This window comes from Cheilinus undulatus, linkage group 19 (genome assembly GCF_018320785.1).
Source record: "Cheilinus undulatus linkage group 19, ASM1832078v1, whole genome shotgun sequence".
Taxonomy (NCBI): Eukaryota; Metazoa; Chordata; class Actinopteri; order Labriformes; family Labridae; genus Cheilinus; species Cheilinus undulatus.
Genome location: NC_054883.1, coordinates 36,612,809 through 36,635,383, shown reverse-complemented (window position 1 = coordinate 36,635,383; position 22,575 = coordinate 36,612,809). Strand labels below are relative to the sequence as shown.

General features: G+C 38.5%; 1 protein-coding gene across 1 annotated transcript in view; it reads right to left on the bottom strand.

The window, feature by feature from the left end:
* Positions 1 to 22,575, bottom strand: part of LOC121526967 (cadherin-12-like) — a 129,272-nt gene that overhangs the window by 14,953 nt on the left and 91,744 nt on the right. The window contains exons 8-9 of the mRNA XM_041813576.1: positions 13,665 to 13,786; positions 229 to 346 (exon numbers count right to left, since the gene is read on the bottom strand). Of these exons, the coding sequence (XP_041669510.1) occupies positions 229 to 346; positions 13,665 to 13,786 (240 nt within the window). The remainder of the gene's footprint in view (positions 1 to 228; positions 347 to 13,664; positions 13,787 to 22,575) is intronic.

Here is a 22,575-nt window from a genome sequence, read left to right as displayed (position 1 = left end):
AAACTCTACATCGGCACCATTCATTTCTGTTAATTGTACTAATTTGTCAGGTTTAAACAACCATGTTTTTGTTCTTTCTGTAACGTAGAGGATGCATCTAATAGTTAGTGTTTCTGAGTGATCACTGCTCAGGCTTTACAGTAGGAAACAAAAACAATCAGCTTTATCCAGAGAGTTCCTTATCATGTCATTAAAATAGAGGTTTTGTCAAAATTCAAGACCGCTTACTTCCAAAGTCCCGGATGGTGAAGTTCTTGTTCTTTGTGTCCTCTTTTGGGGATTTGAAGGAGAATTGTTGTCCTGCACTTGGTAGATCCTCGTCCTTTGCACTGAATGTTTGAATAACCTGTAAAATAAACAAGAAAAAAAATGTTCTCAAGAGTTTAATTTATTTGATCTAACATTCTTTCTTATTTGTACTCCTTTTTGTGTTGTGTACAGATATCTAACCTTTAAAGTAATCTTCCAAATGGCTAGCACAGGTGCGAATCCAAGCTGTGGCTTCTTTTCCTGTATGTAATTTCCTAAATCCTCTCCCTGATTCTTCCACTATCCACTGTCTTGCCCAGTTCAAATTAATGCAAAAAGCCTCAAAATATCTCTATTTAAGGAAAAAAAAAAAACTCATAAGAATGTCCTTAAATTTTTGAAGAAAGCTGCATGTGAGATTACCAGATGCCAGACCTTTTCCTAGTAAAATTTCTGCATGAATCAAGACTGTTATTTGTATAACAGTAAATATTCCAGAGCTATTTAGGCAGGAGGGATGACATTATGTTGAGTGATTTTTCATGCATGTGAAAACTGAAGCTTTTCCATACACATTTCTTCAGCCACTGTGACCTGTTCCACTCCTTTACTGCTACTGTGAATATGTCCAATTAAACTCAGCTTTAATATGGTCGCTTGATTAAATACACCTGTTCAAGCTCTTTTTAATGCAAATATTTTATCAGCCACTCACATGGTGCAACTAAAGCATTTAGGAGAGTCAAGGCATGGTCAAGATGATCTGCTGAAGTTCAAACTGAGCGTAAAAAAAGGGGGAAAAAATGTGATTTAAGAGCCTTTGAAAGTGGCATGGTTGTTCGTGCCAGATGGGCTTGTTCGTGTATTTCACAAACTGCTGATCTACTGGGGTTTTCACACAACCATCTCGAGGGTTTCACAGGGAATGGTGAGAAAAAGAGAAAACCTCCAGTGAGCAGCAGGTTCCTGGGTGAAAAGGCCTTGTTGATAGCAGAGGTCAGAGAATTACCAGACTGATATGAGCTGTTTAGAAAGGCACTTGTTACAAATAAGATGTGCAGAACATCTCTGAACATACAACATGTCTGACCTTGAAGCAAACAGACAACAGCAGGAGAGGACAGTCACTCCTGACAGCTAAGAACAGGAATCTGAGGCTTCAATTCACATGGGCTCACCGTTAAAGATGGGAAAATGTTGGAAATCTCACTTTCTGCTGTAACATTTGATTGGAATGGTTGGAATTTTGCATAAAACAACAAGTCAGCATAGACTCATCCTGTCTACTTTTGGTGGTGGTGGTATGTAGGATGTTTTCTTGGCTCACTTTGGGCTTCTTATTACAACTAAGCACTGTCTGTCTACTTCCAGCAGGATATCACATCACATCTCAAATCACTTTAAACTGGTTTCTGAATCCTGTCAGTGAGTTAACTGAACTCAAATGTCCTCCACTGTCACCAGATCTCAGTCCAGTAGAGCAGTTGTTCTCAGTTAGTCAAACATCAGGACCCAACACCACCTCTTTAAGAGAAAATGTTGAAAACACAGACTAAACATGTTGTGGTTTGGACCCTCAATGAAAGAAAAAAATCATATCCACCATAGAGACAGGAAAAAAGATGTTTAAAAAGTACATCATTATAGGAGGACATGCATAAATGCATCTTATTTTACTCCATTTTCTTTGAAATTTGGTAATTTCTAAAGGAATTTCCCCTTTATATTGGGAAAATCATCTTATAAAAAAGGGGATAAATAAGAGAATTTTCAAGAAAAATGACTGATATTTACTTGTCTTAATAGGGAAACATAAAAATACATGCATGGAATTTCTGCATGATTTTTTGTCACATTATTTTGTCTTGCACACATTTGTGACCCACTGGAAATACCTGATTGACCCACTGTTGAGTGCAGGGTTTCTACATGCTTCTAAAAAAAACCCCAAAACAAATGAAGACTTTTTTAGACCTTTCTAAAACCTGACCTGAGATAAAGTAATACCACTTTGTGTTCAGTAAATGGTCAAAAATGAAAGCTATATGAGATTTCTTGGTACACTGGACCAGGACTGAATTTTCTGATTAAAGGTCAAATGGTACAAGGCAAAGCAATGTTTTGGTCATAACCGCTGAAATGTGATAATTTCTGGCACATTTGATGCCTCTATTCAACATGCCACACACTGACATACAGTGCTGAACAAATGTATTAGACCACCTGTCATATTTGTCTTAGAGACCATCCAGCATCATGAAGTGCTTTAATGCGGACTCTTTCATTTTCAGTGAGCTCTTGACGTTTTACCAGTTGGAACAGGAATGAGGGATTTCAAACTGAATTCACCTTTTTATACCCAAATTTGAGCCGGCTCACTGGGCTTCTCTGAGAAGTCAGAAATTAATCAAGCATAACATTCAACCACTAAAACTCATTTTTCTCTTCAGGAATGCAAGTAAATAACTATCATTTGACATATTAATCAAGAAATAATAATGTGCTTTACTATTTTTTTCAGTTATTTTGTAAATCAGTACATTTGAAAATTCATGGATAACAATAATAATTATATTTTAGTATTAAAAAAATCATTTGGGTTAAAGAGCTTCTACATATTGGTGTATTAACCATTGCAGAAACATAAATAATGATTTTGGTAATTACCAATGCTGTTAATTTAGGGCAGCTGTGGCATAAACCTTACTTTGTGTAGTGGTCTAATAAATAAATAAATAAATTTGTTAAGCACTGTATATCATAATAAATTTTAGCAGGTGTACTAAGCCCGTGCTAAACAACTCAACAATCAAAAGCAGAATAACGCTTTTTGTCGAGGGAACCCAGTTGATGGATTTTTAAGTGGGCAACCTGGTAGCCCAGATGTCAGAGAACTGGATTAGTGTTTTACAACAGTGTAGAGTGAAGTTCATCACAGTGAACCACATAATAATCAAAGAGGAGTCTGGGGGTCCTCCACTAAAACATTTGAAATCATCCTTCACTAAATTCCCTAAATTCTAGAGAACGATTATGCAGCAATTTGTGGAGGAGGATATTCAAAATCGTGTCAGGTTGGCTAGAAGACAAGGACTTAATAAGAACATGTCTTGGTCAAAGTGTCTTCTAAAATTTAAGATCTCTAACTGGTTAAAAAATTAAAATCAGACTTTTTAAGACCTTCTACAGCCTTAAAATTAAAAATGTGCAATCCAAGACTATGTAAGACTTTTCTAGGATTTGTGGGCCCTGTGAGTGCTGATCCATCAGATGAGAACCACTATAATAAAGCCACATTCCCACCAGGTGGTCTAGTTTGATGGTGTATGGTTTGGTATGGTTTAGTCTGGTAAACCCCAGAATAATTTGCGTTTTCACACCCATACTCTCGCTTGATGGGTGGGCTAAAATCGGGTCCAGATAAACGCGAGGAAACTCGATTTGTTGCCATGGTCCATGAAACAGTATGGATCTGTGTCGAGTCCAAACATCTCTAATTTAAGCAGATATTGGTCTGTTTACCTCTGTTTTTGCCCACTCCTGACAGAGCAGACATCTGTGCATCTGTGTTTTGTTTTGCACTCTGGCTGAGCAGTGACATCAGTGCAACCCCTATTATTGTGTGTGCAGCTGGGTGCCAAAAAAGCGGGGCCATACGGGTCGGCTTTATGGGACCCTTTCCAACTCTGTTAGTGGAAATACAAAAAAAAACAAAAAAACAAAAAAGGGGTACCGAAAGGAACTGGATTGCTCGGTGGTTACATCCTATAAAGCTCCTTTGGGATGTGGAAACATGAGAGATCAGCATTCTGGATGTGCAACTGACTTGTCAGCAGCAAGTGCATGATTTTATCATCACAGTGTGTATCAACAGATCTGAGTAATGCCTCCAGCACCTTGGTGAATCTGCAGCTCTGAAGGCAAAAGGAGGATCATAAAACTAGTGGCAGCATGTCCTTGGCTAAAAATTTTCAGCAGTACACGTGGAAATCAGCTACACTGACAGTAACCTGTCCATGGATTTCTACAGTTGGAGGGTTTGGTTTGGTTTCCATATGAAATGTTCATATTTAATGTTAAATAAAACTCTGCAGCTCTACTAAGGTTATATATTTCTGTCAGAAAATGTGAAATTATAAAAGATTGAACAGAAATGCCAAGTAGTCTTGGCCTGGCTGCAAGTCAGAGCTGTCAGTGCTGAAACAAGGCAGTGAATTGTTCTCTGGGTAGTTTCAGATACAGCTGCTGAGCACTAGATTGATAACTCATAGAAAGTTTCAGATCACCTCAACACATGCTGTGATGGATTAAGTTCATTTAAAACTGCTGGAGCTTGTTCAAGGGTCATGGACCAAAACCAGCTGAGGTTTTTTTACATCTTGTAGGAGTGCTACATGAACTGTTCTACCAAAGTTACACAAAAAAAAAAAAAAAAAAAATCTTAAATGGATCTAAAATCATCTTGTGGCAGCAAAGCCTGGACAAACAAATGTGTTACAGACTTTACAATCTGAGCGCTAACTTCTCTGTCCTCTGCTCTGCGAGGCTCAGACTGCTGATTCAGCCTCCAGACTGCTGACATATTTTTGCTTTCCTCTATTCCCTGAACGTCTAAGGGCTTTGTCTGAAAGCGTCTGTCCTGCCAGCCCAGCTGCACACCACGTCTGAGCTTCTCTAGCTTTGACCCGCTGCAGCCCCAGTGCCTCAGCCCCAGATCCCACACATGCAGGAGCCGCTAATCGGCCCTGCTGCTCTGTTGTATCGCCCCGGCGATGTAGCTGTCCCTGTCTCCTTCCTCTCAGTATCTGAATGAATCCCCAACAGGGAAGTAAAACTGACACCAGGTGTGATGTGGGCTCTGTTGTGCTCCCCACAGCAGCTGTACACTTCACGCTATTAATATTGATATCAGGCGACCAGATCAGCTAAGTGATGAGTGAATCTAGCTACAACAAACATGAACACTTCCACCTGAGGCTGCCAATTATACTGTTTTTTAAAATGTTGATTAATTGCTGAATTTTAGTAGTCAATCTCAGTAAACCACAATTTTGATCATGATAAAAAAAAATATATTTTGCCTTTTAAAAGCAAAAAGTTAAGTCACTCTTGCCAGTTCCTTGTTCTGGCAATCAAAAAATCATTAGAGATTTACGTTTTTTATGATGCTGATTTTTAATTTTGTTATTCAAATTAGTGCACCAACAATTAAATTGTTCTTCTCTTTTGTGCAAAGGGACAACAATATCTAGCATGCATAGAAATAGAAAAAACACATACCATCTGGACCTAAAAACAACATCACTTCAACTATTTTTGCAGAATATGCTGCAAATAAGCACAACTCTTGGAGGCTCTCTTTCCTTTTAAACACACCTCTTTCTTGTCTCCCTTACAGGTGCTGCAGAGGGAGATGAAAATAAAATAATGATGCTCAAGTTTTCACCTTATGTTCCACATCAAAAAGCCTCCTCTTCTACTGCAAAAAAAAAAAAAAACAGCAGCTCACAAGATCTGCAATTGCTGATGGGCATCCTAGAGGTAAAAGACTTATTGAAACATTAACAAATAGCCAAAATAAGCTCTGTAAAATAAATCAGCTTTCTCTGATTCCAATCTCAGTGCGATGAAGAACTCACTGGCATGAACAAACATGGTATATAGGAGGCTTTTTGGATTGATTTTGTCCAATTTGGAAACAGAACAACTGAGAACAGCAGACGGAGGAATAAATGTCTGGACTAAAAAAGAGGACTGGGCAGCGATTCTATCACTCACTGTTTTCAGTTTCTGGATGTTCTATAAAGTATTAATAATGTCACGTTCTGCTCGAGACAGTATGTTGCCAGAATGCAAACTTTCAAATATGATGAGTGGTAAACAATTCTGCAACGTCAACATCTGAATGTGAAGTGTGCTTCATTTTAGCCCCACTCATTCATAGCCTTTTCTGCATTCTCTGCACAGAGAGCAGTCCAATATTTTCCTCTGGTGTTCTCAACCTTTTCAGCCCATAACCCCCAAAGTAAAGGTGCCAGTGACCAGGGACTCCCACTGTACCTGAAGATGGTTGAACACAGCCATGCACATTCAAGAACAGTCATGTGCAGACAAGGCTGCCCATTAGTGGGGAATAAATGGGAGAGCTTTTTGGGGCCCAGCCGAACAGGGGGCCAGCAAAATCATGGTCCATCGTAAAGTTAAGCTGTGGTATTTCTATTTGACCTAATAGAAACAAATCAAAGAAACAAATTTTAATTCATTTGTGTAAAATGTGTAAAAATGTAAATCATTTTGTTGAAAAAAAGAATTAAAATACATTAAAAATAGCCAAAATGGGTTAATAATGGGCAAGAAATGGTAGGAAAGGTGGGGAAATTGAAATTTAAAAGTAGCAAAAATGGTGGGAAAGGCCAAAAAATAGACAAAAGTGGCAAAATAGTCAAAAAAGGCAAAAATGGGTTAAAGTGGCAAAAATGGGCATATTAAGTGGTAAATTGGGATTCAAAGTGGCTGAGATGGCGTTAAATTGGCAAAAATAGGTGGAAATTTGGTGAAATGGAATTAAAATTGATATAAACTGGCAAAAAAGAGTTAGCTGAGGCAGAAACTAGCAAAAATGGCCATATCAAATTGTAAAGTGCGGCTTAAAAAGTGGTAAAAGGGGTTAATAGTTGCAATAATTTGTTAACAAAGCCAACAATAGTCAGAGAGTTGCAAGATTTGGTTTAGAAGTGGCAAAAACAGGCAGAAAAAAAGTGGTGGAAAGGGTTTAAAATCAACAAAAAATAGGTTTTAAGTTGCAAAAAAAGTGTTAAAATTGATCAAATTGGTGGGAAAAAGTGATGAAAACGGGTTAAAATTTGGCAAAATTTTTGTAAGTGGCAACAGTGTAATTTAAAAAATGTTCTTAGTTTTTTTAAGGCACCTGGAGACCCTTCTCTCATTGTCTTGCAACCCCCAATGGGGTCCCGGCCCCAACGTTGAGAACCCCTGCCCAAGGGAACAAAAGCATTCTCATAACAAGTGCAGCAAAAATCTGCTACACACTTCCTCTTGACCATGCCGAATGGTGTCAAAGTGAAGCTCAGCATTAGTTCATGCAAGACACAGTAGTCATACACCCAGCTGTGATCAGCTGACATTATCACCTTCCAGCTCACACAGCCAATCACAGCTCTTTCTCTCAACACTGCAGTGTATTCAAATATGATGTTCTTCTCACTAATCCCTGCTTGCATTAATGCTGATGTACCACACTGCTGCTGTTGGCAAAGCTTAACCTCCTCCACCCCAGCCTCCTCCTTTCTAGTATAAAGCTTGCTGCACCCTCATATTCAGATTCATGCTACCTGGAAAGCCAAAGAATCTAACTTGACTAACCCAGCGAGCATCTCTTGAGCAGAGCCTTCTCCGCCAAGAAAGACTGTTTATCCATTTTGCAATAAAATAGTAAAATGTATGACAAAAAGGTTCATAACTTAAGTCTGGTTTTGTGTTACTTTGACATGTTTCGCCTGCTAGGCTCCTCCACTCTTCCCCAGAAGAGTCATGTGATGTTACTGTGGCATGTCTTATCAGCTGATCCTATGCAGGTTTGGTTATCCTGTCTTAACTGACAGGGCGACCTCACCACCTGCTGTCTGGCAGCTTCTTGAAGACAGCATCCCAGGTGTGGGGATTGGACACAGGCCCACTCAGCTCTTGTTCATAGTTTTATGGGCCTGTGTCCAAATCTCAATGGCTTCCCTGATCCATCAGGTTCTTTGCTGCTCTCTGGATGAATAACCCTGCCATTCTCCCAGTCCATGAAGTGATTTACCTTTTTGCAATGGTCTGCTGGCCCACACCTGGGATGCTGTCCTCGAGAAGTTGCCAGACTAGATCAGATTAGCTGACAAGACGTGCAACAGCAACATCACGTGACTCTTTTGAGGAAGACAGTGGGAACCTAGCCATCAACACATGCCAAAGTAACACAAAACTATACTTGTTTGCAATGAGAAAAAAAAAAAAAAATTTGGAATCGTACGAATATGTTGTCTATGTAGTCATTTTTCAATTAAGAAAATTAGAAAATAGTCAGAAACAGCATATTAGGCAAAAATGAAATTATACTGATGATCTGTGAATCTTCTAGAAGCAAAAAAACCCTTGACTTTATACTATTCAGTCTGAAATTTCTGATGAACCAAACTCAGATGTTTTGTTTATTATTTGGATTTACAACTGAATAATTTCAAAAATGTTGGTTCAATTACTCGAGACACAGAGCCTGTTTTTTGAGGTTATTTTTTTGAGTGACGCAAATACACCACAACATAATGTCAATATCTATATGATAATTGACCCTGAATAAAACAGTGGCATACAAAAACTTTTGAGGTTGACACAGTGACCGTGGCAGCCAAGGTGAAGCACGATGGCATCTCTTTTGTCCAGTTTGGTAAGAAGCCTGGACAATGCTGGTGACAACTGGGCTCTGGGACATCCACAGCATGACCAGGGGCTTGTGGCAACCCCACTTCCTGCCCGGACCGAACCCTTGGCTGTGCTTGCTCCCCATGTACACCCCTTTCTCCATCTTGTAGGTTTAGACTATGCCATTTTTTTTAACCTGACCCTGGTAATGTGCAAGGACATCCAGAGCATGACCAGGATTGTGTTAATCCCCCCTCCCACCTGAAAGTGCCCTCAGGCAGCAAACGTGCCCTTATGTTCTGCACAGTACTGCAGCTGCAATGGGAATATGGTCTATTAAATTTGAGAGTGACTAAACTTTCAGTAGTGTTAACAAATCATTTATACTCTGCTTTAGAAAAAAGAAAACAGACCTTTACAAATAAAAGGCGTAGACCAGGGGTGCCAAACTCAGCCACAGCTGGGGCCAGATTCTGAACTTGGGTCTAACCTGAGGGCCTAACAGGGTCGATATTTAACCATAAAATGTCAACCTTATTTTCACCAGAAAGGAATTATGGGGGTAAATGTCAAAATATGAAATAAAATTAAAAATCATGCATTTTTGAGGAAAAAAAATTAGATAAAATTTGAAGTTAGGAGTAGAAAAAGGTCAAAACATGAGATAAAAGTCAAAATAATGATTTTTTTTAAAGGTCAAAAAACTGAGATAAAATTAAAAATCATGTGTTTTTAAGGTAAACAAAATAGATAAAAGTTAAATTTAGGAGTTGGAAAAGGTCAAAACATTAGATAAAAGTCAAAATCATGACTTAAAAATGTCTAAATAGGATTCAAAAGTTAAAATTATTAATCTGAAAGGTAAAAATATAATATAAAAAGTCAAAGTTATGAGATGTAAAGGTTAAAGAATGAAATAAAAAGTCAAAACCATAACTTGTAGTCATAACACTGAGATACAAAATTGAAAATATAGAGATAACACAAATTTCCTCCCCAAATTCCTGACTTTTATCAAATTATTTTTACTGTTTCCTTTTCTAATTTTTATGACTCAAAAGGATATTAAAATCATCCAGGTTAAGTTTACACTGTTATACTGGAGGAAATCTGCAGACCTCATACTGGTGGGCCAGTTATAATAAAAATATCATATGATCTGGTGGGCCGGGTATAACTGCACCATGGGCCGGATATAGCCCCCGGGCCTTGAGTTTGACACCTGTGGCGTAGACATACAAAGGAACAGTATTTTGACCTAACAATAGCAAAAAAAGGAAAAGTAATACAATTGCAATTAAAAAAAAACACAAAAATAAAAAAAGATGCAGAAATGTTTCCTTCAGAGGGTTATATCCACATACATGTTTGGTGTTCAAACGGAACAAAAGTATAACAGAACTACTAGACACACCTTGGGAACAGATAGCAATAGTAAATTTTGAGACTGACTCATAGAGCAAAGACTGGAGCTTCTATGTATCTCAAAACTCATTATAACTCTATATTCAAGTTCAAATAACAAACACTCAAGATAATAACCACTCATAGAAAGTGAATTTCTTCCTACAGCTGCAGAAAATCTCATTTTACCGTGCATACAAAGCAAAACAGTTTTCTTAATCCACATTAAATGTTTGTTTTTACCTTTCTATAGTTGTTAAGTGATGTTTCTTGTAATGGTACTGGTCTAATGGTTTCTTTTCATTAGTGTTTGGCATTTAAAAGCTATTCGGTTGATTTCCTTCTTACAACAGTCATAATTATAATTAGTCATGTAAAGAATGCTCCTTTCTTTTGCTCAGAAGTGTTTCTCACCTCTTCACTATCAAAAGTGTGGTCACGGTTGCTGCAGCTGCTCATTACTGGAGCTATTGTATATGTTAAATGGCTTTAAGTGTGCTCTGCGTTTGCACTAAGCTGCATTGTACATTAAGCCAGATAAGAGCCTTGGCTAAAAGCTGTAAATGTAAATGCAATAATGCCAGCATGACAAACTGATAGAGTGGGATAGTGTTTCAATGTGGCATTATTAAAACCAAAGGGAAAACATGAAAAAGCAAGAATGCATTACAGCACTTTCTGTATTAAGTATTTTAATACAAAGAGCTCCACAGAGGTAAATATTCTTGTTTTATGAGTCTTTTGTCGTTGCTTTTTCTCATTTCACACTTGACCAGTTGACCAGATATTACTTAGATTGCAGTAAATATTAAAATAAGGAAATATTTGACTAAATGACTTTGCCTGAGCCTGACCATTTTTTTTTGCCAATCTCACTTTGAGGTCGAATTTACATGAAAATAGTCTGCTGCACCTCGTGTTCATCTTCACCCTGGTTATGAATTTATTCCATGGGAAGTTGTGCTGCAGCGTGAAACACTCCAAAACAAGTGGTTTGTATGTTTTTCCGCAGTGTGAGAGCAGATAATCAGGAAGAGAGACGTGTGATGGATTTTACACAAGAGGATGTGCAATTCTTTATCATCCACCAGCTGTGTGTAACACCTGGTGGAGTCAAGCTGTGGAAACACTGCAGGAAAGTGTTAATTCTGCACTGGGGGCTAAAGGAGGAGTGGGGTAGAGAGGAATTAAGAGGGAGAACAGGAGGGAAGAGATTAACATAAGGGAGAACTGAAAATAAGACAAGAGAATGAAGTGACAGGGGAGGAGAGGAAGTGCAAACTTTAAATAAAGGCTACAAACTGCAACGCGATTGCCTCTAAACAGATAGTTTACAAGTCAAAGTTGAATGTTCTAGAGTTAAACTTTCATTTTAGCTTAGAAAAAACTGTGTTGTTGTCTGTATATACTTTTTTGGATGTTTTAATTTATGTATTTCTCCTCCTTTTTATGTATTGCTCCACAAATACTTAATTTTATATATGTAAATAAAGTTTGGACCATAAACCCTTTATGTTTCCCCGTAAAGCAATAATAAGAAACTTTTTCACTAGTAGTTCCAAGTGGGATTATTACATTAAAAACTGCTGATGTATCACGTTTGTAGTTTAATATGCTTGTGGGCAGTTCTTAAGTTTGCAGATGTAACAATCCAGCTGTTAAACCAGGGGTGTCAAACTCAAGGCCTGGGGGCCAAATCTGGCCCCTGGTACAGTCATACCCGGCCCGCAAGATCAAATTACTGTTTGATATAAATTAAACAGTAATAAAAGTCAGGGACATGGGAAAAGAAATTAATCTGTGTTATTTCATATATTCAATTTTGTGTCTCACAATTACAACTTAAACTTATGATTTTATTTTTTTATTTTATATTTTGACTTTTTAGTCCATAATTATGACTTTTTACCCCATATTTTGACCTTTAAGTTTCACAATTTTGAATTTTAGGTCACATTTTGAACTTTGAAAACTCATGAATGTGAATTTTTCTCATATTTTAACCTTTTAAACTCATGATTTTGAATTTTATTTCATATTTTGATCCTAAAAACTCATTGTTTTGAATTCTATCTCACATTTTAACCTTTAAGATTTACAATTTTAAATTATGTCATATTTTGATATTTGAAACTCCCAATTCTGAATTTTAGCTCATATTTTGACCTTTTAAACTTATTATTTTGACTTTTTATTTCATAGAAAAACCTTATTTTGACTCTTAATTTTGTGTTTTGACCTTTTAAACTGTCACGTTTAACTTTTTATCGCAGACTTTGAGGCTTTGAACTTATGATAATGCCTTTTTAAATCTCAAAATCATTTATCATCAGTGCTAAGTTTTTTTCCCATAATTCATTACTGGTGAAAATGAGGTGAACAGTTTATGGTTAAATGCTGACCCTGTTAGGCTCTCAGGTTAGGTGTGAATTCAGAATCTGGCCCCTGCTGTGACTGAGTCTGACATCCCTGTATTAAACCATGACACTGGTTCTATCAGACAAGACAGGTGCTAATAGATGACATGTAAGCTAAATCACGTGGCTGTGATTTTTTTTTTTTTTATAAACATAAACAAATTATTATTTTATTGGAAATGACTTCTTGCACACCCATGGCCACTGACCCACTTTGGGACGCTCTGCCTGAAATAATCAAAACATTGGCATCCTTTTAAAAAGTAGATTAAAAGAAAAGACTGTCATTTCATTTAGAGCTATTTTGCTTTTAAGTGTTACGTCTGATTCCAGCATCAAGCTGCCTTTTCTGCTCTCAAGGCTAAAACATGGCAAAAACGACATCCAACCTCCATATTAAGAAGACAGTGATGCCTTCAAATGCAGGGCACAGCCGTTGTTTTGATTGCAGCGGGGCCTGAGGACCGGCAAAACATCCTCCATGTGATGAGGAGTCTGCAGCAATTTGATAGACTGCCAAAGAAGCTGTTCCCTCTGCACGCTAACTGCATATAGATGCTGGTTAATGGGCTAATTTACAGGCACAGGTGGTTTACAGTGCGCACAGGCAAATTCTCCTCTGCATCTCAAATACATCATCTGAAATGTACTCGAGGATGCTGATATGCAAAGTGTTGCTGTGCTTTATGATTGCCTCTCCTGCCGGATCGAACTCTATGACACAATCAGTTCAAGATTTAGATTCATTCTCTACGCTGGAGGGTTCTCTGCAAACTGCCAGGAAATGAAAGGTTTTATTCACACGACCTTGAGGGAAACACAGGATACAAACCCTTGGTTAGGTATCACTTTGAGAGCTAAATTTGTGTATTTACTACAGCAGGATGGTGCTGCAAAAGCAGCCAAAACACCTCTAAATTTAATCTCAACACAACACCAAAATAGCTTTTTTTTCGGACCCTAGGTGAAAAAATGGACAGTCTTACGCATACATCTCTCATATTCAATTTAACACCTTTAGATAGTATTCAATTACCACCTTAAGGCTGCTTAAGCTCCAAGGAAGGAAAAAAAAACCTTCCAATCAACAGCTGTCAACTCATATAAAAATCACACACCTTAACACAAAAAAAAAAAAAAAAAAACTGTTTCCAAAGCCAAGGAGGAACCTACCTGTCCCACTTTGGCATTTTCACACACAAAGGTCTCATACGGGCTGGCAAGTTTAGGAGGAAACTCGTTGATATCCAACACCTGGACAGTGACAGCCACACGGCTGGTCAGGACTGGACTATCTGCAGGAGAAAACAAACAAAGACGTGTTAAATCAAAGAAGAAAATGTGGAGAGTGTTGCATAAATACAGAGAAAAATCCATAATGGGTGTTTTATTTTCACAGCACTGACATCATGTGGATATCTTAAGTACTGCCATCATAAGATGAGCCAAAGCACAAAAGGTTTGATGCACCAACATAGCCAAGCGCTTAAAGAGGCGGCCCAGGTGTCCAGTCAGAGTGTCCTTGAGCAGCTGCTTAAGCTCCTCGCCGCTCGCCCACAGTAGGTCGGGCTGGTTAAATGTGTCTGCTGGAAAATCATTGATGTGTCTGGAACATGTTGACGCATAAATTGAACTTGGACACTGCTGTTTTATGGTGCTTTTGATTGATGATGAAAAGGAGAATTACATTACAAAAAGACAGGAAATGCATCCCAAGGACTGACTGCAAATAAGAAAAGACTCACAGTAGGGCCGGGCAATAAGCACCAAAACACACATCTCAATATTTTGAGCTGTTTGGTGATTTAGAGGTTTGAAATTTAAACAAATGGCTTTCAAATACAAACATTATAAACTTTATCAGTCATATTGATACATGCTTGTGAGCATTGCCAGAAAAATAGAAACCTTAATATTTGGCTTTTTTGTTGTTTTAACTAAAAAGAAACTTGCAGCCAACTTGTACTTCTACTCACTCTATGAAGCAGGGTTCTCAAGTGGTGGGTCGAGACCCAATATTGGGCTATGGGGCTGTTTTCTGTGGGAAAATTTGGCAAAATATAAAATGTATGGCAGCCCAAAGAGGACATACTTTCACATTTTTTTTAAATGTATTTCATTTTGCCATGTAAATGTTTGTTTTCTTGACATGTGGACTATTAATTTTGGAATAAAAACGATGGTTTGCCCATTATTATGTTGGAATTTCTCAAGAGCTTTAAAATTAACCAAACTGCCCTTATTTTCACCAGAAATAAAGTAAAATAAAACAAGGTTTCTATAATGATGCACTATAGGTAACATGCTTTATGTCCTGTCTCCTGTTCATTTACTGCACACATTTTGTTCCATCTAACGTTAAATCTGCAACATTCTTCATTAAATACGTTTGAATTATTGAACAGTTTTGTACATTTGGGGTGGGTATACTGCTGTTTTGCTTTTGAAAATGTATTCAACATTCCTTGTATTGCAGTGCTTGTAAGATGACATGGCGAGGTTCAATTATAAGTCTACCTCAGGATTCCTTACTTCACCTGCACAAACTCACTTATGTGCTTTCCTTGTGAAAGTTCTGCTTGTATCAATTGTAATTTCTCGTGTAAACACTAATTAATAAAGAAATAACTACTGTTGATCTGAATACTTTTTATTGGATGTACATTAATCACCATGAGCACAGCACTGGCTGTCTTTAGTCCTGTTACAGCGGCGACAAGAACCTTCCCTAACTATAGGGCACGGCTGTCAAGCAGACAAGACTGATGTTGACAGCTCTCTGTCAAAGCCACACTGGGGATGGAAAGGGCTGGAAGGAGGGGTAGGGGTGGAAGAAAAGCAGGAAGAGGAGAGGGAAGATGAGAAACAACAAAACAAAAAAAGAAAGACAAATTATACATTGGCAAAATTAACTTTTCAGAATACTGCAAACAAAATTGTGTGCGTGAGCTTGTGTGCAATTTTTCACCATTAAGAAATCATTAATTTCCCTACACTGGGTGTCTAGGACTTCTATTTCCTATGCTGAGGCATAAATCAGGTATCAGGATTTTATGTTTTTTACTGACAAAATCCATCTTCTGGGGGGCCCGTTGAAAGATATCACTATAGGCAATACAGCAGTATTAAAGGGAAAAAAACAGTCCTCTGAGTGGCCAATCATAGTTGCTAAACATCGATGATGTTGTATTCAAAGGAATTCACCTTTGATTTTGCAAATACTGCTTTTTCCATCCATCCATTTTCTATACTGCTTATCCCGCTGGGGGGGCTGAAGCCTATCCCAGCTGTCATTGGACAAGAGGTGGGGTACACCCTGGACTGGTCACCAGTCAATCACAGGGCTGAGAAATAGAGAGCGAAAACCAGGCTCATACTCACACCTACAGCCAATTTAGAGTGAACTAACTAACCTAACATGTCTTTGGTGGTGGGAGGAAGCCGGAGAACCTGGAGAGAACCCATGCATGCATGAGGAAAACATGCCAACTCCACACAGAAAGGCCCTGACCTAGAAACAAACCTGGGACCCTCTTGCTGTGAGGCAACAGCGCTAACCCCTGTCATTAAAATGTCATTAAAAGCTGTAGGGTGTATTTTCTCAAATGTTACATTCTAGTACCTGTTGCTCTGTTTGTGGTTGCACTACCACCCTAGGCCTAACCCCAGCTCTTACCTAAACCTTAGAAGACAAAGTTGAATATATTCATATCCATGCATATTTGACAGCTGTGGTGATTTACACTGTTTAATAAGTGCACTGTCTGAATGCATCAGGCATGGATCTTTGACAAATTAATACAGAATTTTAGATTTCTGACCTGAAGAGATAAAAACATGAATTATGTTTTTTAATAAAAGCACATATCAAAGAGGGACTAGTTTGTGAAATAAGAACTTCAGAACATGCACAAACTAAAATGTGGGACTTTATTTTTCAAAGTATTTTTCACTGTTGGTCTAGCAAATCTCTGCTGCCCCTTTTAAATCTTCGATCACGCTATGTCCTTCAAGTGCCAAAGAGGCTCCGACAATAATTCAATATCACATCTATGTTAATAAATATTCTTCATTATCTCACGTTAAATAAAATGTTATCATTAAATCAGTCACTGGTCTCTCCTGATTGAAACTGCATATTAGATTAAATTGCAATATGGCCTGCTGCAATTTTCAAATCCCAGAAGGTACAATATTTGTTTAACCTGAAATTTGTGTTAAAATACCATTTTAGAACTTTTGTTTGCAGCAGAGATGTTATGCATCACATATCATGCAATCATTCCAGTGCCATATTTTTTAGAATAGTATCCTAAAAAAACCTTTTTTGTCTTCATTTTTGTATGTTTTTCTTATCAAATATGAGAATTCTATAAAAAATATCATTCCTTTTCATACAACAGTTCATATCCAATTTGCAAAATGAGTCAAAATCATCAAAATAAGATATTTTTTTTGAAATCGTACAGCCCTAGTTCAATATAACATCGTGTTGGTCATAATATAGAATAAATTATTGCTTGTTTTTGTTGAAAAATGCATGAGATGAGGAACTTAAGAAATAATCACATATCTAATCACAATTGCAATATTGGGTGAAAAAAAAATAGCAATTAGATTACATTCCCAAATCCTTCAGCCCAAATATAAATGCTCCTCAATGTAATTAAAGATATAGAAATGCCATATTTCTCTATTTTGACTACACACTTGTGGTCAATGCAGTGTTCATTTTGGCAGCTATTTTTAATATCAGTCTTAGTTTTAGTCTTTAAATGAAATACATTTTAGTTTTAATCACATTTTAGTCATTTCTATCCTTTTTAGATTTAGTCTAGTTTTAGTCGGCAAAAACTCAAAACGTTTTAGTCTGGTTTTAGTCCATAGAAAGTCCTCACATTTTAGTCTTTACTTTTAGTCCAAGCATTTATTTTCTTGCCTAAATCTGGAAACAAATCATGGTAATGTTCTATGCACCCTTCTAAACCTGGGGTCCCTGCTTTCTACAGCTGAGAGGCAGAAGAGATACAGATGCATTGTTTTTTGACAGATTTACCCACCGTGAATAAAATGTCACAGACTTTAAATGTCCGCCAAAAACTACTTTACATTTTAGTCCAGTTTTAGTCATCTTGACAAAAACTAAACTTAGTTTTTGTCAGACTAAACTTAGTTTTTGTCAGTTTTAGTCATCACAAACCTATTTTTGTTAATCTTAGTCTAGTTTTTGTCATAGAAAAAAAGGCCTTCGACAAAGATTTTTAGACATAGTTTTAGTCGACAAATTTAACATTGGGTCAATGAGCATCTCACTGTTACCATAAATAACATTTTTACTCAGCATTAAGCATCTATTTCCTCCTTCAAATTAAGATCACCATAAACTATATGATAAAAACAACATTGTCTTACCCAGTATCTTGTTTGAAAATATGTTGGTATATCTGCCGCCCTACCTCGGAATATGGCATAAGGCTCCAGGGAGGAGAGGCTATTTCAGTTTTTCTGAGGATCTGTTAGCCATAAGATGTGCAGCTCATACTAATTATAATGTGAAAGCTCTCTTGAGAGGGATGGGGGGTTATATGTTTTCTCACTGCATGGCCACAGTGGGGAAATGTTTTCAGTGTGAAAGCCCAGGTAAGGTAAACTTTATGGATTTGATTTGGGAATAGGCTTCACTCTGCAGTAGGGGGGCTTAGTGTGCACTTCTTTGTGCGAGTGCCAGTGCTGGGCTGCGTAGGTGAGTGTGTGTAGGTGGGTGGTTTAGAGGAATGCAGGGGGTAGTGGGGAGATCTGTAGAGTAGTCTCAGAGGGGATTGGAGAAGCAGCCACAGCTCGGTTAGTAACCTGTCTCTGACCTTGATGGAAAAAGCAATCTTCCCACTGAGGTAAAAATGACACCGACCACGGGATTTTCTGCTTTGCACTGACTGAACTACTAATATTGATGCTCACCCAGCAAAAAAGCTGATCTTTTTTGGCACAGGGGGGGCTGAGTTCACAGGCCTCTGAAAAGTTACTTCAAATCTTCTAGAAGAATGAGAATTTGTCCTTAAAGTCCAAGGCTTCTGGATACAAGAGCCGATCATTTCTGGCTCAAATCATCCAGAAAACTCATCTTCATATCTGCTGACTGCCTCTCTGTGTGTCATCAGTGATATATCTTACAGCCCACTAGATGGAGCAATGGTATAATGGTTCTATTCAAATCTGACTAGTGTCAGCATTTCAGCCCCATAACAAAATGCTCTACTTATTTTATTGAAACAGATTCCTGCCTTGCAGAATGCATGGCTGCTTGACCGTAAAGTCTCCTGCTTTATAGTGCTTTTCTACTAGATATTACTTTTTTAATTAAGCTCATTTTAATAAAAAAATCCTCCATCTTTGCAAGCAATCAAGCACAAATCTATAAAACGTGCCACAAGACAAGACAGAAAGATAACAGTCTGTTAAAAGTGCAACTGCAGACAGAGTAAGTCAGCATCCTAAACGCCAGGTTAAGTGTGCAACTTAACTCAACCACTGTAAATAGATAGGATAGGAAGCATGCTTTCCTATAGCCTCCTGCCAAGGTTATTATTGCATTTAATAGATCTTCCCCTCTCTTTGACTTCTAAAAATTGCCACCAGGCTTAAATGCCAAAAAGCGAAGCGTTAATCTAGCCCTGGCTCTTATTTAGCACGCCTTCTGCTGTGTGCTGTGTCCCAGGGGAGCAGCAGACACTGCTCTCATTTTGCTGCATGACTGCAGTGTCTCGCAGTGACCGGACAAATCTCTGAGGCTTTGTCAAGTGAAAAGTCTCCAACTCAGGTGTGGGAATGCAAATCATTTCAGAGGAAAGGTTCCTTTATTCATGGAAAATGTCATCCGACAACTTGTATATTTGGATATTTCCCTCATTGTAATGGAGGATAAAAGGTGTGGGAGGATAAATGTTAGAAAGCATTAGCTGCAAGGACACAGGGATGCAGAAACGGGTCAAAGACGGAGGCCTGCAATAATTTACTGTTGATTTAAAATCACTGCGCACATCCAAGAGAGGCTGCTGAAGATTGTTGAGAAGTCAGGGAATATTTTTTCTGTCTATGACCTCTTCTCACACATTGTACTACTTCTATTGGCACTGAAGGTCTCTCGCTACAGTACTTACTGCCGCTCGTCATGGTTAAAAACCCGAATAACAGAAAGAAACCATCCCAATGATGATAATAGAATGCATCACAGAGGAGCCATAACAGCCTTCCAGTACCCAGAACACAAAGTTCTGCCAAATATCACTCAAGGTCAGGAGCAGATTTGAACTCACAAGTTGGGACGCACACTCCGGGGTGCTGGGTTTATCTTTATCCCTGCTGCACTAGCCCAGCCATTATTTTACAACACTGACTCTGGATAGGAGTATTTCTTTTCCCTGGTGGTTGAAATAGTCTCTAGGGGAACACCAAAGCCAGAGAGGGCAGAGGGCTGGATCAGAGTCTGACTTTGGGAATGATAAGAAAAAGACTGAACTGAGGTGGGCAAAGGTAAGATCATGTTTGATTCCTGCAAGGGCTGAATGATATAAAGTTTAACCATCACAGCTGTGATGTACACATTTGTGATAGACAAATCACAAGATATGCAATGTGAGTCACATGATCTGAAGCATGCCATGCTGCCGAATGAACTGTTTGATAGAAACTAAAACCACATGGTTTCTCATTTTCTTGACTAAAACAAAGGTCTGTCTCAGATTTAGTGATGTTCTTAGACTTAAAATTCCCAATCCTGATCAAAGAAAATAATTATTGTGTTTAGTCAGCTGGTACACAGTCAAGAAAACACACAGGAAACAGTCAAATTTGTAAGGTGGTATCACAGTGGCGGTGTTACCTGACATGCTTAATAGTATTTTATATATCCATTGCATGGGTATAGTTCTCATTCATCTGGGAAACCTCCCATACAAAGTGTCTGGGAAGGGCAGGGCTTTCCCAGGGAAATTCTCTGAAGGTGATTGGACAGATGTTCTGTCTGTCACATTCAAAATGAGCCACTGAGAGTGACAAGACAAAATGAGGTAGTCAGGCATGCACAGCTGCAGTTGAGACCTGAGCTCCACAGGCTGTCAACGCTGTCATACATGAACGGTGGAGCTTTTTGGTGAAAAAAAATCATGCCGAAGTCAAACAGGAGACGTGCAAAAACATCTTCCCTGCCAAGACAATCTTTTGTTGTGGCTTTTACTCTTGTTCTAATAAAGAAATGTGGTCCAGTTTTGATTAAACTGATGCTACGACAGCTACATCCAAGCTCCCACAGTAGCAGTCACTGGATACACCGGCAAACCCCACCCGTAACGTTTGCAAATTCCTGCTAAAGTTGTCCAGGAGAATAGTGAAAACATCTTTTCTGTCATGAAAAGCTAACACTGAAGCTCTTTGCTTTTGTTTCAAGAAAGAAATGTTGTTCAGTTCCGACAAAACTGTTACTGTGGCAGCAGAGATCCTTCCACTAATAGCCATGGTGCAGGTACATCTAAAAAAAATGTGAATATCATGAGAAGTTAATTGTTCCCATAATTCAATTCAAAAGGTTGAGCACCATATATTCTAGATATATGACAAACACATTGATACATTTTAATTAAGGCTTGTAGCTCACAAAAACAGAAATCCATTATTGCAGAGTATTGTGGAAAAGTCCAATTTCTTGTCAGTGAAGAGCTTTCATTCTCTCACTCTGGTTCAGTACACACAACCACAATCATGGGGAAGACTGCTGACTTGACAAATGTCCAGAAGACAATCATCAACACCCTTCACAAGGTGGGCAAGCCACAGAAGGCCAGTGATGAAAGGGCAGGCTGTTCCCTGAGGCTGTATCAAAGCGTATTCATGGAAAGTTGCCTGAAAAGGAAAAGTGTGATAAGAAAAAGTGCACAATCAACAGGGATGAGCTCAGCCTTCGTATGACTGTCAAACAAAGCAGATCTAGAACTTAGCAGGGGAGGTTCACAAGGAGTGGACTGAGACTGGAGTCAGTGGATCAAGAGCCACCAGACAAGTGGGTCCATGTGGTTTCGCATTCCTCATGTCAAGACACTCCTGAACCACAGACAATGTCATCAGCATCTCACCTGGGCTTGGGAGAAAAAGAACTGGACTGTTGCTCAGTGGTCCAAAATCCTGGAAGAAAAAAAGTCATTTTTGATGTCATTTGGTAGTCCAGGTCCTTGAGTTTGGAGGAAGATCAGAGCATTACAGAATACAAGGTGCTTGAAGTCCAGTTTCCACAAGCAGTGATGATTTGAGGTGCCATGTCATCTGCTGGTTTTGGTCCAAAAGTACCAGAAACTGGTTTGCTGACAATGGGATTACTGTGGTTGATTGGCCAGCCAACTGGTCCAACCTGAACCCTGTAGAGAATCTCTGGGTTGCTGTCAAGAGGAAGATGAGGAACACCAGACTCAAGAATACAGACGAGCTGAAGGCTGCTATCAGCGCAACCTGGGCTTCAAAACGGATGGGGATGGGGATCAAAACCTGGGTCTGTTAACGAAGAAAATGTATAACGTTATCCAGTCTCACAACCTATGTGACAAAACATCATTTTAAGATACAACTGGTGTAAAAAATACATCACGTCTTGCAAGGGGAACATAATAGCACATCGATATTGTGCATCACATTAAACCAGAATGTGGTACCTTCAACTGTCAGCTTGAGGAAAACAGACTCCTCCTGCAAGTCGCAAGCAATCACATCCGCCTGTGCTGGGAATAACATGCACCCACAACCACTCTCTTCAGCTGCTTCAGAATATCTTTCTTCTTCAGCCGCTCAGATAAATGCTGAAAAGTGTTACAAAACTTAGTAGCAAGTCCTGTTTGTTGTATGTATTAATCCAGTGTAGAAATCTATGGTGGAATCGGCAAAATTGAAGTTAATTAGTGAACTTCAGAAGCTGAAAGACAGAAAATATGATGTGTTCAGGTAACCTCAGTAAATTAGACACGGACTCAGATCAATAAGGAGTATTGATAAGGGTATCAATATCAAAGAAAATTAACGATCCCCATCTCTAGCAACGAATTTA